The sequence below is a fragment of the Pogoniulus pusillus genome, chromosome 21, assembly GCF_015220805.1.
Source record: "Pogoniulus pusillus isolate bPogPus1 chromosome 21, bPogPus1.pri, whole genome shotgun sequence".
Classification (NCBI taxonomy): domain Eukaryota; kingdom Metazoa; phylum Chordata; class Aves; order Piciformes; family Lybiidae; genus Pogoniulus; species Pogoniulus pusillus.
The window spans coordinates 21,578,550-21,595,317 of NC_087284.1; the positions used below are offsets into that span (position 1 = coordinate 21,578,550).

At 45.1% G+C, this 16,768-nt stretch overlaps 1 protein-coding gene across 3 annotated transcripts; it reads right to left on the reverse strand.

Moving 5' to 3' along the window:
- Positions 1 to 1,153: 1,153 nt before the first annotated feature.
- UPP1 (uridine phosphorylase 1) lies at positions 1,154 to 16,123 on the reverse strand. Of its 3 annotated transcripts, none has more exons than XM_064161218.1 (8): positions 16,015 to 16,123; positions 12,609 to 12,672; positions 9,663 to 9,780; positions 8,637 to 8,795; positions 7,502 to 7,616; positions 6,521 to 6,730; positions 4,052 to 4,198; positions 1,154 to 1,831 (listed from the first exon to the last, which is right to left on the reverse strand). In XM_064161218.1, the coding sequence occupies exons 2-8, from the start codon at positions 12,659 to 12,661 to the stop codon at positions 1,692 to 1,694; spliced, it is 942 nt and encodes a 313-aa protein (XP_064017288.1). In that variant the 5' UTR covers positions 12,662 to 12,672; positions 16,015 to 16,123; the 3' UTR covers positions 1,154 to 1,691. The 3 variants fall into 3 exon arrangements, with proteins under 3 accessions (XP_064017288.1, XP_064017287.1, XP_064017289.1); XM_064161217.1 differs by lacking the exon at positions 16,015 to 16,123 and adding an exon at positions 15,660 to 15,844; XM_064161219.1 differs by lacking the exon at positions 16,015 to 16,123 and adding an exon at positions 14,769 to 15,414.
- Between the last annotated feature and the right edge of the window lie 645 nt (positions 16,124 to 16,768).

Consider the following 16,768-nt stretch of genomic DNA (forward strand, 5'->3'; position numbering starts at 1 on the left):
GTAAAATAAACCATGGAGGTTTCTAAACAAATCAAACAAGCAAACAATGCTTCTGTCTTCTCCACTATGCCTCCTCCTCATTATGTTTTCCAATTAAAAATTCATCAAAGGTAAGGAGATTTATCCTCACTGATGCTTTCCTTGACACAGGAGTCACCTCATACTGTTTTTTAATGATCTCAGCATGCTCCTTCCAGTTTCTGCCCCTCCTTGGTGAATAAGCCCTCTACTACATTGCTCTCTCTTTTGCTGGTTAACAGTGTTGCATACTATGACCCTGAAAAGAAAACTCCTCTCAGCTGGATCAGTGACAGCTGTTTTAAGAGTTTATTCAGACACTTCTCCTTGTGAGTTCATTTCTTCCACTGGAGCAGGAAAAGAGATGAACACATTTCCACTTAGCTGACAACAGAATGCCATTCTAACCACAGTAACAAAGCAGCAACGAGCATCCTTTAGAAGAGAAACAAACAGCAGGCCAAATGTAGTGGAAAACTGAAGAGAGTATTTTGGTGGCATGTAGAGCCCAGAGGTATTCTCTAGTTCTCCAAAAACTGGGAACTGTACAACAGTGAGTGCTATGTCCTGCAGAAATGGAGAAGCAAATTTAAAAGAAACAAAGTAAAAGGGAAAAAAATAACTGCCATAATGCAGCTCTCTGAACATGCTGTGCATCTACTGAATGCCTCTGGCTCCTCTTCAGAGGGCAGGAGCCTTGATTTAGCAAAAGATTTCAAGATATTCAACACAAAATGACCTCAAGCAGGTTTCCTGGGTATTGAGCCAATCATGCAGTTCAAATGGGATACGAATCACAGGCTCCCAGGATGTCAGGGGCTGGAAGGGACCCGAGGAGATCATCGAGTCCAACCCCCCTGCCAGAGCAGGACAATCCTATCTAACAGATCACAGAGGAACACATCCAGACAGGCCTTGAAAGGCTCCAGAGGAGGAGACTCCACAACCTCCCTGGGGAGCCTGTTCCAGTGCTCTGTGACCCTTGCAGTAAAGAAGTTCCTCCTTGTATTGAGGCGGAACCTCTTTTGCTGCAACTTACACCCCTGAATGTCCTTGTTGGACAGGCATTTAGGAAGTACAGACATTCAACAGCTCAGTGTCAAGTCCCTGATGCTGAGAAAATTGAGTCACACACTTTGCAATTTCATGAGATTTTAATATATTAAAATAGTATTGCTTATTTGTCAAAGTCTGCAAAAAACAAGCTGCCTGCATTCACTTTAGTGTTTCCCTTACAAAGTGAAGCAACAAAGACAATTATAATTTATGTAATATTTTTATAACCATAAGAAATAGATTAGCATTAAGTTCATTTTTTATTTGGTGGTTTGCAAGTACTTGCCAACAACATTTTATTTTCTCCCTAGTTTTCCTTTTACAGCAAGCATCAGTAGAGCTTCTTCATATACCATGGCAGGCTGGTCCTTTACAACAGATCTACTTTCCCATTCACAGAAAAGTAAGTCATATATCCAACAATGCATAACTAAGCAAAGCTTAATTGAACTCCATTCAGTACATTCAGTTCCCAAAGCAGTGGCATAAATGATTAACTTCCACGGCCACATGGAATGCTGTAAGGTATTCTGAAGCAAAAGACCTTCACTGCACAGATGTCGTGACCACGACTTCAGCTGTGCAAAAGCCTTCTGCTTCTGTCACACAAAGATGTTTCATACTTTCCCAAGACTTTTCTTAATGAAATACCCCACTAACTTCTGTGGTCTCTGCTGATACTCCACAAGTACATCGTGTGGGCTACTAATCTGATCCCCTTCAAGTCGGTTCAGAAGAGTGACACACACTACAGCAGCTAGAAATGAAAAGGCAGCGTTAGTCAGGAATGACATTCTGGCACTTCTCCAGTCCAGTCCTACAGTTTGAACAAACAGCTAGGAGATTAGAAATATCAGAGAAAATAAATCCCCCAAAAGGGTGCAGAGTACCATAAGATGCTCAGGGACTATCATGCTGTGGATCATATGAGAACAGTTATGGCTATTTTAAGACCAGTGATAGCTACATTAAAAAAGCAACAGCTCCACACATCTACGTTTGCTTACATCACATCAGGATTCCTGCTTTTTAATGTGTAGCAATTGTATTTCACAAGCAGCCAGGACCTGGCTGGTGGGAACTGACCAGATACTATTCTAGCACTATTCTACCCTATTAAAGAATCACAGAAACGTTCAGGTTGGAAAAGTCCCTCAGGATCACCACGTCCAACCGATAACTCTACTCTACAAGACTTGCCCTAAACCATATCCCCAGGCACTACATCCAAACGACCTTGAGTCACCAGAGTTGGTGGCTGAACCACCTCCCTGGGCAGCCCATTCCAATGCCTGACCACTCTTTCAGTGAAAAAAAGTTTTTCCTCATGTCCAGTCTAAACCTACTCAGTCTCAGCTTGAGGCCATTCCCTCTTGTTCTATCAGTCACCTGTGAGAAGAGACCAGCAGCAACCTCTCCACAACATCCTTTCAGGTAGCTGTAGAGAACAATGAGGTGTTCCCTCAACCTCTTCTTTTTCAGACTAAACAGTCCCAGCTCCTTCAGTCTCCAGCACAAATCTCTGTGCTGAAATCCCATCTCTTGGGAACCATCAGATAGGGAGCACAGCAAATTCCTGTGGATCTCATGGATCATCTCAGACATATCTGCTGCCTTTTGGTAATCAAGAGTCCCAAAGGTTTTCAAAATCCCTTCTTTTACTTAAACTAAACTCTGCCATCCTTCTTCTGTACCACCTGTGGCTGCCTGCAGAGCACAAGCAGATTAGAACAGATGTGACAGACCTACAAGGCAGAGACAATGAAAGGGAGCAGGCTTACTGATAGCATGGGCTGGCTTTCTAACCACCCTCAAGTCACTAAGAACTGAGGCTGTTAGGACATAACTGTCGATCTTTTTGCTTCTGTGTCTTCATGTCATCCTCTTTAAGGAAGACTGAGAAACCTAAGAGTCTTAAATGGCCAAATCCCACGCCAAGGTGAGTGTGCAGTTAATACAGTAAGTAAAAAGGCACTGTATTGTGTTATTTATAATCACTTCTTGCTTCTTCTAACCTTTACTGAAAATTAGTTATCTTGTATATAACAATTAAAGTCATTCTATTGTTATTCATAATACTACTATGGGCAAGATAGGGGATTCTGCCTCTTTGCTCTGCTCTCATCAGACCCCACCTGGAGTACTGTGTGCCGTTCTGCAGCCTTCAGCACAAGAAGGACATCAAAATGTTGGAGCAAGTCCAGACGAGGCCACAAAGATGCTCAGAGGGCTGCAGCATCTCTGCTAAGAGGACAGGCTATAAGAGTTGAGGCTCTGCAGCCTGGAGAAGACTTTGAGGAGACCACGTAGTGGCCTTCCAGTATCTGAAGGGGGCCTACAGGAAGGCTGGGGAGAGACTATTGACAAGGTCTGGTAATGACAGGACAAGGAGGAATGGGTTTAAACTGTCAGAGGGAAGATTTAGACTAGATGTTAGGAAGAAGTTCTTTGCAGTGAGGGTAGTGAGACACTGGCACAGGTTGCCTAGGGAGGTTGTGGCTACTCCCTCCCTGGAGGTGTTCAAGGCCAGGCTGGATGAGGCCTTGAGCAACCTGTTCTAGTGGGAGGTGTCCCTGCCTATGGTAGGGGGTTGGAACTAGGTGATCTTCGAGGTCCCCTCCAACCTAAACCATTCTGTGATTCTATGATTTCATAGCTAAAGCTGTAAGTCACACAAAACACACCTATTTTTATTTGATATGGAAGTATATATAAGATAATTAGGTACTTTCATGCTTCATGTGCCATGGACTGGAACAGCACTGAACAGGACTAAACTGCTTAAGAGCTATGTGACTAAGTTTGCAAACATTTTTAATGCATATGGCACAAATCAAATTATCACAGTAGAACTAGAAAGCTCTGCACACAAACTCCCAAGTTTTGGTACATTAACCCATTAGCAGATTTTACCAGAAACCTCCTGCAACAAAGAAAACTTCCTACAGCACAAAAAGGTAACTCTGATTTAGCTTACCTTTGACACTGCTGAGATTACACATTGCAGCAAATACAGAAGACTCCATCTCTATGTTTCTGACACCAGAATCATAAGCTTCCTTCAAATACAGCAGTTTCTCTTCTTCATTATATAAGCAGATGGCACCATCCAGCCTCCCCTGTCCTAAAATTTAGTGACAATTTCAGTGATTAAGTCAGAGGACAAACTCAGTTTCTAGAACACTCAACTACTGCATCTGCTCTGTACAGGATCCAGTTTTCCACTCTCTGTCATGTGCAAGACAAATAAGACAAAGTGATTTTTAGCTACTGCTACAACCTCCATACACTATTGTGTTTTTCATAATGCAAATCACAGTAATGTAATTGGTCTTCTGCAGCTTAAATCTATAAAAAGGAATATCATAGAATCAAGCAGGTTGGAAGAGGCCTCCAAGATCATCCAGTCCAACCTAGCACCCAGCCCTGGCCAAGCAACCAGACCATGGCACTAAGTGCCTCATCCAGGCTTTGCTTGAACACCTCCAGGCACAGCCACTCCACCACCTCCCTGGGCAGCCCATTCCAATGCCAATCACTCTCTCTGCCTACAACTTCATCCTAACATCCAGCCTAGACCTGCCCTGCCATAACTGGAGACTGTGTCCCCTTGTTCTGTTGCTGGTTGCCTGGCAGCAGAGCCCAACCCCACCTGGCTACAGCCTCCCTTCAGGTAGTTGTAGACAGCAATGAGCTCTGCCCTGAGCCTCCTCTTCTCCAGGCTGCACACCCCCAGCTCCCTCAGCCTCTCCTCACAGGGCTCTGCTCCAGGCTCCTCACCAGCTTCATTGCCCTTCTCTGGGCACCTTCCAGCACCTCAACATCTCTCTTGAATTGGGGAGCCCAGAACTGGACACAGCACTCAAGGTGTGGCCTGAGCAGTGCTGAGCACAGGGGCAGAAGCAGCTCCCTTGTCCTGCTGCCCACAATGCTCCTGAGCCAGGCCAGGATGCCATTGGCTCTCCTGGCTACCTGCCCACACTGCTGGCTCATGTCCAGCTACTCTCTACCAGCACCCCCAGGTCCCTCTCTGCCTGGCTGTTCTTCAGCCACTCTGTCCCCAGCCTGTAGGGCTCCTTGGGGTTGTTGTGGCCAGAATGTAGAACCCTGCAGTTGGCCTTGTTCAATCTCATTCCACTGGCCTCTGCCCACCCATCCAGCCTAAACAGATTCTCTCATGTGGGGCATATGTCAAAATTTAGCAACAAACTTCAAGCTGCTTGGAAGTTCTGCATTTTTTTGTGTTTAATCATTGTCTTAAAAAGCTGCTGGGCTTGAAAATGTCTTCCTGATGCTACCTTAACAGGATGAACACTTGATTACTAACAGACTCTCCAAGGTAAGAGTTGAAGTGTCTCTTAATGTAACTAGGTAATACTATTTACTATACTTAAGAAAATTAGTTTATTCAAATTAATCAAAGGTAACATCTATATATAAAATGGCAGCAGGTTATGTACAGTGTTTTACTCAATATCCTTTTGTTTTCAGGAGATGTACTCCTACACTAATACCTTTGACAGAGGACTCAGTGTATCCTCAGCAAGTTTGGAGATGGCACCAAGCTGTGTGGCACAGTCAATTTGCTAGAGGGCAGGGATCCATCCAGAGGCACTTGGACAGGCTGCAGAGGTGGGCCCAGGCCAATCTCATGAAATTCAACAAGGCCAAGTGCAAGGTCTTGCACCTGGGTCGGTGCAATCCCAAGCACAAATCCAAAATGGGTGGGGAATGGCTGAGAGCAGCCCTGAGGAAAACGACCTAAGGGTCTGGGGTGATGAAAAGCTCAACATGAGCTTGCAGGGTGAGTGCAGGGCTGCAGCAAGAGCAGTGTGGCCAGCAAGGCAAGGGAAGGGATTCTGTCCCTTTGCTCTGCTCTCATCAGACCCCATCTGGAGTACTATGTGCAGTTCTGGAGCCCCCAGCACAAGGAGGACATGAAAATGTTTGAGCCAGTCCAGAGGAGGCCACCAAGATGCTCACTGTTTGGCTCAAAATGTGCATGAGAAACAAGTTCCAGCACTTCTTTTATTATCTAAAAGAATTACCTTAAATATTTAACCAGTGGGGAAAACAAGCAAACAAACAAAACCCACCCAACAATAATTCTCACTCTAATCCTCTAGGATACCTCAGTAAATGAGAGAGATTTTGTGACAATCACATGAACTGACAATTACATGCAAAGTCTGCATTAGATCATACATGTTTCAGAAATCTCTTAGATCTGGGGGAAAATAAACCTGCACAAAATCAAAAGTTCAGTGCAGCAAATTGGTTAAGTACAACACCTGATTTTATACATGTGCAAAAGAGGTCATTTATGGTTGACAAGACAAAGCAGAGGAAGTGTTCTCTTTGCTGAAATGAAACCTTAACGTTAAAATATTTGCCAGTATTCATCTGTTGCTGCTTACCAATATTGTCAGTCTGTTGGCAGCCTTACCTTCATAGAAATCCAAAGTGCACATTGTGTTTCCAATGACTGTGTTGAATTGGTTGATTTCTTTACTGCACTGCATCAGCTCTTTAGCTAGCTGCTCGTCTAGGTTTGTGCTGCGAACCACAGTCTTCCCCAGAACAACCTGTTCAAACTGAGGTTTGAAGGTGGCATCTACAGATTGTCTAGTTATAACCACTGAGCCTGGCTCCAGTCCTGCAGCAGAAAGAAACAGCTATAGCTTCACAATGTAGTTAAGGCTTTACTTCCACACACATAAAACATGCATCCTGACCCAATCCTGCTGTCTTGAGTTAGGGTGGATCCCGCCCCCAGCAGAGTAAACTCACTACAAGAGGGGTCAAGCAGTGGCAAAGCAGCAACAGCAGCAGCAGCCAAAACAGCAGCGGGGGAAGAGAGCAGCGGGCACAGCAGAAGCAGCAAGGGGGAGGTACAAGCTGTGCTTCCAGCCATAAGGCTCTTGATGCTGCAATGAAATTATATTAACTTGTCCATTGTTGCCATTCTATGGCTTGTCTCTACAACGTTCACCTCTCCACTCAGAGCTTCCACTTTTAAGTTTCTCCCTTCCAAAATTTTTCCTGGCTGAGCTAGAAACCCTGCTCAAATGGCCACACCTGCTTCTCTTAAAGGTGGCAATTATGTCCCTGAATTCACCATGTCCATGCCCAGCTGCTTCACTGTATCACTACAAATGATTTTCCATTTTTTCCTTTTTCACTGTACATTCTTTCTCATACTTTTGCTACAGGATAGGAATGTCCCTCTCCTCATGCTGTTAGTACTCCCAAGTGCATTTCCTCTATCCAGAGGCAGATACTATCTTTTCCTTCAAAATTATGAAAGCAAAACTGCTCAGCTCCTGTAGAAAACTGTTCTGAACATCAAACACTTGCAGAGAGATGCTCTGCTCTCCTACAAAGATGCTTTTGTTTGAAGTAAAAACGAAATCAAGAGGGGAAATACCTATTCCACCAGAGGTCCCAATGCGAATAATGGTAATGTTGGAACACTTGGCATGATACAAGAGTTTGATCAGCTCGTGCAACATGATTGAAATAGAAGGTATGCCCATACCATGCTGAAACACAAGCAGAAATTCACAGTCAGCAGTCACATAGATAATGCAAAACATACACAGAAGAGAGAGCTGGACAATATCTCCTTCCTGATACTGTTTTACAAGTGTCACCTAACTCAGTCCCACAAAACCCCTAACCTATGGGCACCTACTGAAAGGCCACTGCAGATGTACAGAAAGACTCCCACTGGCTTTTGGCAGGCCATGGATGAAGTACAATTATGCCTACAAATCATGACTTATCAAACATTTACATTCTCAAAAGTATAAGTAGTGTCCTTTCCTAGCAGCTGACAAATGCACTTCATTGCAGCTCTTCTCTTAAACACAACAAAGACTCCACTCTGATTTTTCTAACAACTCAAAGTGCTTGTGAATAGTTTGGGTTGTTTTTTTTCAAACACATTGTGGTTTAGTCACAAAGCTCAGCAAACATTAAATCCACCCTGACTTCCATGGTAATGTGATCATTACAGCTCAAAAGGATGGGTGAAGAATGATACTGCAGTTATGGAATTAAGTATGTCAAAAAGAAAGGTATACATTTTTTTAAGTGCCTCCAGGAGTTGGCAGCACAAATCCCATGCAATGGTACTCTTAAGCCATATGGGTACATTCAACAATGCTACTGCAGATATTTAGCTCTGGATGAGATACTGACACTTTCTACTACCCCACATGCATCATAGGACCTCTTACCCCCTACTATTCAGGATAGAGAATAGGGACAAAGCAACAGTAAGTCTGCTCAAAAAGTCTGTAAGATTATTCCTGCAATATCTCAGTGGTACAATAAGGAAAAAGGAGGTGAGAAAGGAATGAAGGTCTCAGAGATTCACCTTCTCACAAAAAAGGGCTAAAAATGGAATCTTTGTTAGCTCACTGCTGTTATTTTCAGCATGGCTGATAAAAAACTTTAAAAGCTGACTCCATCTGTGTTAAGTGTCTAAAACAAATGTGCATTCTACTTGGAGCAGCACAGTGGAAGTGTGTCCCACACCTGGTAAGCGAGGTACTTACACTGACTGACAGAACAGGTCCCACTTTGTACATTGCGTAACGGTCGGTTCCCGCACAGATGTTAGGATAGTCACTGCCAGGGCTCCCAAGTCCCAGCTCTTCAGCTATGTATGCAGTAAAAGCTTTCATCCGGGAAGGACTTCCTCCAACACACACAAACTGAGGTGCATGGTATTCAACAAAGAATCAATTACGTTATTCAGTGTACTGAAGAACATGCGAAGATCACAGGCAAAGACCTTCACTTAACACAATGCTATTCCCAGGTGTGATTCTTCTCATAGCCACTCTAAAAGGCCAAGAACAAGAACTATGGAGAAAAGCCTCACCCTTCCATAGAGCACTCAAACACCTTCATCTCACCAGTGTTTATAAATATGTAAAGGGTACCCAAACACCTTCATCTCATCAATGTTTATAAACATGTAAAGGGTGAGTGCCAGGAGGCTGGAGCCAGGCTCTGCTGGGGGATGCCCAATGCCAGGACAAGGCGCAATGGGCAGAAGCTGAGGCACAGGAAGTTTCATTTAAACATGAGGAGGGATTTTTTCCACTGTGAGGGTGACAGCATCCTGGAACAGGCTGTCCAGTGGGGTTGTGGAGTCTCCCTCTCTGGAGATATTCTAAACCCGCCTGGATGTGTTCCTGTGTGATCTGGTAGAGGTGATCCTGCTCCGGCAGGGGGGTTGGACTAGATGATATCTCAAGGTCTTTTCCAGTCTCTGAGATTCTGTGATCTTGTTTAAACTAGCAAAAGTCAGATATTGGGTTGAAGATTCCCCAAAAGGGAATGCTACCCAAATAAGGACTGTAGCATTTCCCTTTTTACTGGATGAAAAGGAACAGTCAGAAACCATTACCTCCAATTTTCTCTGACATTGAAAGTGATTAGCTCACACAAAATCCTATCCCTTTTCCATTAATTGTTCAGTTGGTGGTATGCTAAGACATCTAGTTTTATTTCCAGGCAGCTCCACTTCATCTGCAGAAAAGCTAAGGCCTGCTGAACAAAATGAAGCCTCTTACCTTTACATCCCCAAACAATGCTGGAAAATCATGGGTACCAGTCCCAAGAGCAAAATGGTACAGGATGTCTTCTTTCATTTTCTCCAGGTGAGGGTTGCAGAGCTGGATAAAATTGTCTCTGCCAGAACAGAAGCATTATGAAACATACAGAGTACACACAAATCCTTACATTAAACAGATGTTTATCTACCTTAGTTTTGTTCCCCATGCATTATGTTGCATTCATGATCACTTCATGCCTCGTAACAAATCACATATGACATTTAACATTCCAGTCATTGCACAGGATAAAATCACTGAAGAAAGGCCCAGATGGTAGAATGTATTTGCAGCACTACAATCTTCAGCTTAAACAATATTCAAGTTGTGAACCAGAAGAGGTTTTTTGGTGAGCAGATCAACTGGAGGAGGACCAGGGAATATTCAGTAGAATCACAGAATTGTCAGGGCTGGAAGGAACCTCAAGGATCATCGAGCTCAAACCCCCTGCTATGGGCAGGGATGCCTCACACTAGATCAGGTTGCTCAGAGCCCCATCCAATCTGGCCTTAAAAACTTCCAGGGACAGGGCTTCTACCACGTCCCTGGGCAACCTGCTCCTGTAGATCAGGTTACTTATAGACAAGATTTGTAGCAAACCTGAAAGCAAACCTGACATCTATGTTTTGACTTATTTTCTAGCCACCTGAAGATTCAGGCTAGAGAGGCCCAAAGGAGATGTCTGGCAATTTCACTCACTGTAACTCAGTGTCATATATGGCATGAGACTGGTAATGAGTACAGAGGATCTGAAATGGGGAGGAAAGAGGCAAATGGAAATCTGAAGCAAAGATAAAACCACGGAAGAGAAAGAAAAAAATACATATAAGAAAAAGGAAAACAGGAAAAAAAATGAAATCATTTCCTCTTAAGCTGTTTAAGTGACATACTTTAGAGAAAACCTTTCTGAAGAAGCAGGAAATGACAAGGCAAAGAAGGGAAACTGAGCTACTTAGCATGTGGGATTCCCTCCTGGAAAATTTGGTAGTAGCTCAGTAATTCACAAAATGCCTGTCTTCTGTGCTGGATGTTTGAAGTTCAGTTTAAAAGGTAGGAAAGACTAATCAACAACCACAACCTTAAGCAAAATAATGCTCAATACTTCAAAGCAGTTTCTGAGTGATGAAAGCCAGGCAATATGTATTTTCCAGACACAAGAAGATGACATAAGAGCCTAACGAAGGTTCACTGCAGTCACAGCGTGGCTCAGCAAAATCAAACTGCTTTGTCAGAGAGGACAAGCAAAAGAGTTTACCTGGACTGCATGTAAAGAATTATTGAGATTTTGCAGAAACAACTCTGAAGCCTGAACACAGGCACTTAGAGGTTATTTTTCCCCTGTACTCAGCCCTGCTCAGGCCACACCTTGAGTCCTGAGTCCAGTTCTGGGCTCCTCAATTCAAGAGAGATGTTGAGATACTGGAATGTGTCCAGAGAAGGGTGACAAAGCTGGTGAGGCGCCTGGAACACAAACCCTATGAGGAGAGGCTGAGGGAGCTGGGGGTGTGCAGCCTGGAGAAGAGGAGGATCAGAGCAGACCTCATTGCTCTCTACAACTGCCTGAAGGTGGGGTTGGGCTCTTCTGCCAGGCAACCAACAACAAAAGAAGGGAACACAGTCTCAAGTTGTGCCGAGGGAGGTCTAGGCTGGATGTTAGGAGGAAGTTCTTCCCAGAGACAGCAACTGGCATTGGAATGGGCTGCCTAGGGAGGTGGTGGAGCCACTGTCCCTGGAGGTGTCAAAGAAAAACCTGAATGAGGCACTTAGTGCCATGGTCTGGTTGACTGGATAGGGCTGGGTGCTAGGTTGGACTGGCTGATCTTGGAGGTCTCTTCCAACCTGGTTTATTCTATGATTCTATGGTCTAGGTGCTTGGACAGGGTTGGATGCTAGTTTGGACTGGATGAGATTGGAGGTCTCTTCCAATCTGCTTGATTCTATGATTCTATGTTAGATGGTTTAAGTTATCTTCTTTTCTCTACCTCCTCTCCAGAAAGGTAGTATTTTTCCATAGATCTTATGTGTTATGTATCAACCCTGCCACCTTAAGAAGCCTAAGTAAGAATACCAGCAACAAAATCTGCTCTCCAGGAAGTAATCTTGGAAAAAGTGAGGCTCCTATTAAAAGTACAAGGAAACTGATGAGGCAAGTGCCAACATCACTGTCTTCATAGAGCTTATAGTTTCCATTCTCAGCAGTTCATCTTTTTAATCTCACAGACTAACAGCAACACTCTTCAACTCACTGCCTGTGTACAGTTAGGGGCTGTTATTAACTTGTACTGGTTATCTGCCCACCCAGATCTAACTGCAGACTTAGACCCCGGGGTAAAACAGGCAATAAAAGTAAGCATATTCTGTGTGTACATGGGATCAATGCCATGGATTTACAGTAGAGGCAAAGTTTGCCTGATAAAAATCTTTGGCCTGTAACTGTAAGGAGCAGACAATCTATTCCCCTCACATTGCCACCTACCACTTCCATGGGTTAAAACAAAGCACAAATATCCGAAGACTAAACACACACACCTATGGCTTAAACAAAATAACCTTAACACAGGAATTAGAGAAACAGATTGAAATATTTGCTTAAATGCTTGAAATGGGTAGGTCTGCCCATATGCAGCCAAACAAAGTCAACAGTTTGCTGGGTTAAAAATAAACAAATAGAAATATCACCTGTGCTAGGAAAAAAACAGCTATGAGAAATGAAAATGGTTGGCCACCAAAGCCCTCTCAATTGGTGCAGTTAAAGCAGATAAAGACTCTGTTTGTCAACAGCTTCTACTGGATCTTGCAATCAATATTTGCATAGTAAATACTACCTTAAAGCAAATGAGCATATAGTGAGTATAGGGAGGAAGGTAAGTGTACACTTGGACAAAAGAACTCATTTCTGAATCTTACTTTGAAGACTGTTCATCATCAGTTTTCTTCTCACTTGAGACACCAGGAGCCATGTGTGCTTTACCTAGGATTGCATTTCAAAAGTCAAATGTAAGTGCACCACAGCAGTCCCATCAATAAAGCTAGCATCATCAACAGTGAGAGAAACCTCTTAGATAGATGGCATTGTAATGAACATAAACCTCAGACACAACCCAGCCACACTACAGTTCTTACAACGGTAGTAAAAATGAGCATCACAAATTACTTATGGGTGAGCATCATTGCTGAAGCCTAAATCAATGTCTGGGCTAACATAACCCCAGCCTTACCACTACTTCTCTTCTGTGGTGTAAGCAGCAGCTGGATCGTAGGACAAGGAAAGGCACATCTCACAGGTAACCAACTTAGCCTCTTTCTTCTACACCTCCCACAGTGACAGCAGCCACTGAACTAGCTTTATCATCTCTGGCTCCAGAAGGTTTCTAAAGCTCACCTCTATCACACACCTGAAACTTGAGTCAAGGGAACCCCTTACTCATAGTATCCTCTTCATTAAACTAATCCTACTGACTTTAGGAGCACTTGTCTGCCCCAGTTTAAATGTGAGGAAGGCTAAAGCAAAGCATGACTCCAAAGAATCATATCACTCCAGTTTCTTGCCCACCTTTAATACCTTATTTCCTAATCCACCCTAATCTATAACAAAACCCTTTTCCTTTCTGCATTCTCCTTTACACTTAAACAGGCAAATGTAACACTGAGGCTTTGGTGCTGATAGGATGACAAAATTATAGCATGAATCGTGTGTTATTATTTTCAGAAGTGACTGCATGCCAAAGTTGGTCCTTTTGAGGAAGTACAGAATCAAAGTTTTGCTTTACCTTCCCTTACAAAGTACCTGACAGCACATAGAATACAACAGAGACAGGTGTGTTAGTTTGAGACTAGCTGGAATATTTTGGTGAGAACTATATTATAGGCTGTGAAAAGGAAACAATGCTGATGTCTGCTTCACTCATAGGCTTGCTGAGGTGTATAAAAACAAGAACAGAAACATAGATAATGCAGCGGCTCTCTGTTACAGCTGGTACCTGTACTTTCTGTGTTACTAATCCTTCTGCATTCTAACTCCCCTGGATGATCCTCCAAACTCACCTTACACGTAAGGCAAAGTCTGGGATAAGGTAGAGGGGTGGAAATGAGGTGGAAGGGTGGTTAGAAGCCCCTCCTGGGCACTCTGGTTTCTGGGAGGGCTGTTGTGTTTCTGTATTACCTTTACCTTGTATATTTCTGTCTATAGCTGTATAGATTGTAATTATCTGCTTGTATATTGTGCTAAGCTGTGAATGTAAAGCTTCATTCCTTAATTTCCAGCAAGCTGAGCCTAGTCTGGGTGATTTCATAAGGTGGGGGGTGGGGGTGGGTAGGTAACACCCAAACCATCACAACAGGACTGTAATCTTTAAAACCCTCATTATCATACTATAAGGAGAAATAAATAAGTCAGTCTTGCAATAGAATTACATAATACCTTGTGATAGTTCGGGTGTTATCTGCCCCCACACACTTTGGAAAATCACCCAGACTAGGCTCAGTGGCTGTGGAAATGGAACGAAGCTTTATATTTACAGCTTAGCACAATAGACAAGCAGAGATTTACAACAGATATAGAAATATACAAGTAATAAGGTAATACAGAAACACAACAGCCCTCCTAGAAACCGGAGTCCTCAGGAGAGGCTCTCAACCACCCTTCCACCTTCCTCCCACTCCTTTACCTTACTCAAGACTTTGCCTTACGCCCAAGGTAGTTTGGCGGGTCGGCCAGGGGGGTTAGGAAGCAGATGGATTAGTCAGGCAGATGGCAGGCTAGGTTAGAGAGAAGTTCATGCAGCCCCAGACAGAGAGCGACTCTGTTATCTGTGTGTGTGTTCTTCTTCTTATACATCTCAGCAAGCCCATAAGCAAAGCAGACATCACCACTGTTTCCTTTTCACAGCCTGTAATCTAATTCTTCTCACCAAAACATTCTAGCCAGCTTCAAACTAGCACATTCCTCAGTTCTTCTGAAAATTCAGGTATTAAATGAAACAAACATTAAGCCTGCCTGCTAAAAGCCATGGGAAAAGGACAATGTGTTAAAAGCTTGGATTAGTTTTCCACATTTAGAATACCAACCTTTGTTAAGCAGACCTAAAACATCACATGTACCATCCACACTAAATGTATACTGGAAGCTATGCTCAACGAGGTGAAGTGCAGAAGTCACATTCAGAACGAGTTTTGCAGCCCTATGGGTGCATGGTTAGTTACCAGAGTACTGCTGTTATCCCGTGTGCACTGTAGGAAAAACGCCTGACTTGTGCTAAGAAAACTACAGTCTCTGAGTTCCAATACGGAGCTGGGAGGTAAGAAACAGCAAAGTAATTCTCACGTAGCCAGAGAGTAACTGGCTGCAAAGAAACCGCGACTATTCATTCAGCTGCTGTTCTCAGTACGAGGCAAGCACACGATCTTCTCCGGTGTCCTTAGTTCTGTAAACCCCTAAGTAACAACGTGCTGCTAAAAAAAACGAGAACAAAGTTCTGGCAGTCCAAAGGTCCAAAATACCCTCTCCAACAGCACCCAACTGGAGATGCCTTCGCAGGAACAGAAGGAAGAGGGAACAAAAAGCCATTTTCCCGTGGCTGCCCGTTCCGGCAATCAGGCAGGAGCTGCCAGTCAATGCAAAGCCACCAAAACTCTCACACCGCCTAAACGGATGGAATCTTTTGCAGCTACGCCAGAACTTTCGGCAGCCTTCCTTAGCCACAGTTAAAAGTGATGAAGAATGAAGTGCTCCCACCAGGGCTCGGCTCAGGCAGCGCCCGGCCCTCTTCCACCTGTGTGCCAATCACTGGACAGCTGTGACCAAACCGCGCACAACCCATCTGCCTTATAAGCTCTCGTTTTGTTCCTTCTCCCTCTATTTTTCTTAAAGCAAAACTTCAGTTAATATTATCCTTAAGGAAAAGCTCTCCTTCGGTGTTCTTCCGTTATTAGAAAAACTGAAGTCACCACACAACCCACTTCTATACTGTGGCTTCCCTCTTGAGGCTGTGCCAACCATTACGGCTCCTTCACGACGCACATCACTTCCAGAGCACTTCCTCGACATCGCCGACGGAGAAGGGAGCCTGCCGAATCTCCGCTCGGAAACGATGGCGCTACCCAAACGCCCGCCCGGCGAGCCCTCTGCGTGCAGGGCCCACTCACGCCGCCTGCGGTCGGCGCTCTCCCGCCCCCCGCTCGCCCGCCGGCACCCACGTTTCCGCCGCCCCACACGCCTCAGGCGTTTCACTGCTCGGTGGCTGCCCCGGCGTGCACCGCCGCCCCTCGCAGCGCGCCGCCAGCGCGGAGGCGGCTGGCGACACTCGGATCTCACCTCAGGCGGCGGGAAGCGCCGCTGGGAATCAAAAGGGAGACGGTCGCTAGTCCCCAACGGGTTTCGGGGCTCGCCGGCCAAACTGCCTACCGGCTGTCGCGGGCGGGCAATGCCCCGCCCCGGGCCGCGGCCGCAGCACCGAGCGCCGTTAACTCCCTGCGCGCCAGCGGCCGAGCCGCCCGGCAGCAGAGGGCAGCTGCTAGTACCCGCTGTCACCAGTAGCGCGACCAAGGTCGGGAGTATGGAATCAGAGAATCAAACAGGTTGGAAGAGACCTCCAAGCTCACCCAGTCCAACCTAGCACCCAGCCCTGGCCAGTCACCTAGACCATGGCACTAAGCGCCTCAGACAGGCTTTGCCTGAACACCTGTAGGGACAGCGACATCCTGGCATCCCGGACTGCATCAGGAGCAGTGTGGTCAGTAGGACAAGGGAGGTTATTCTGGCTGAGGGAGCTGGGGCTGTGCAGCCTGGAGAGGAGGAGGCTCAGGGCAGAGCTCATTGCTGCCTACAACTACCTGAAGGGAGGCTGTAGCCAGGTGGGGTTGGGCTCTGCTGCCAGGCACCCAGCAATAGAACAAGGGGACACAGGCTCAAGTTGTGCCAGGGGAAGTATAGGCTGGATGTTAGGAGGAAGTTGTTGTCAGAGAGAGTGATTGGCATTGGAATGGGCTGCCCAGGGAGGTGGTGGAGTTGCTGTCTCTGGAGGTGTTGAAGCAAAGCCTCGCTGGGGCACTTAGTGCCATGGTCTGGT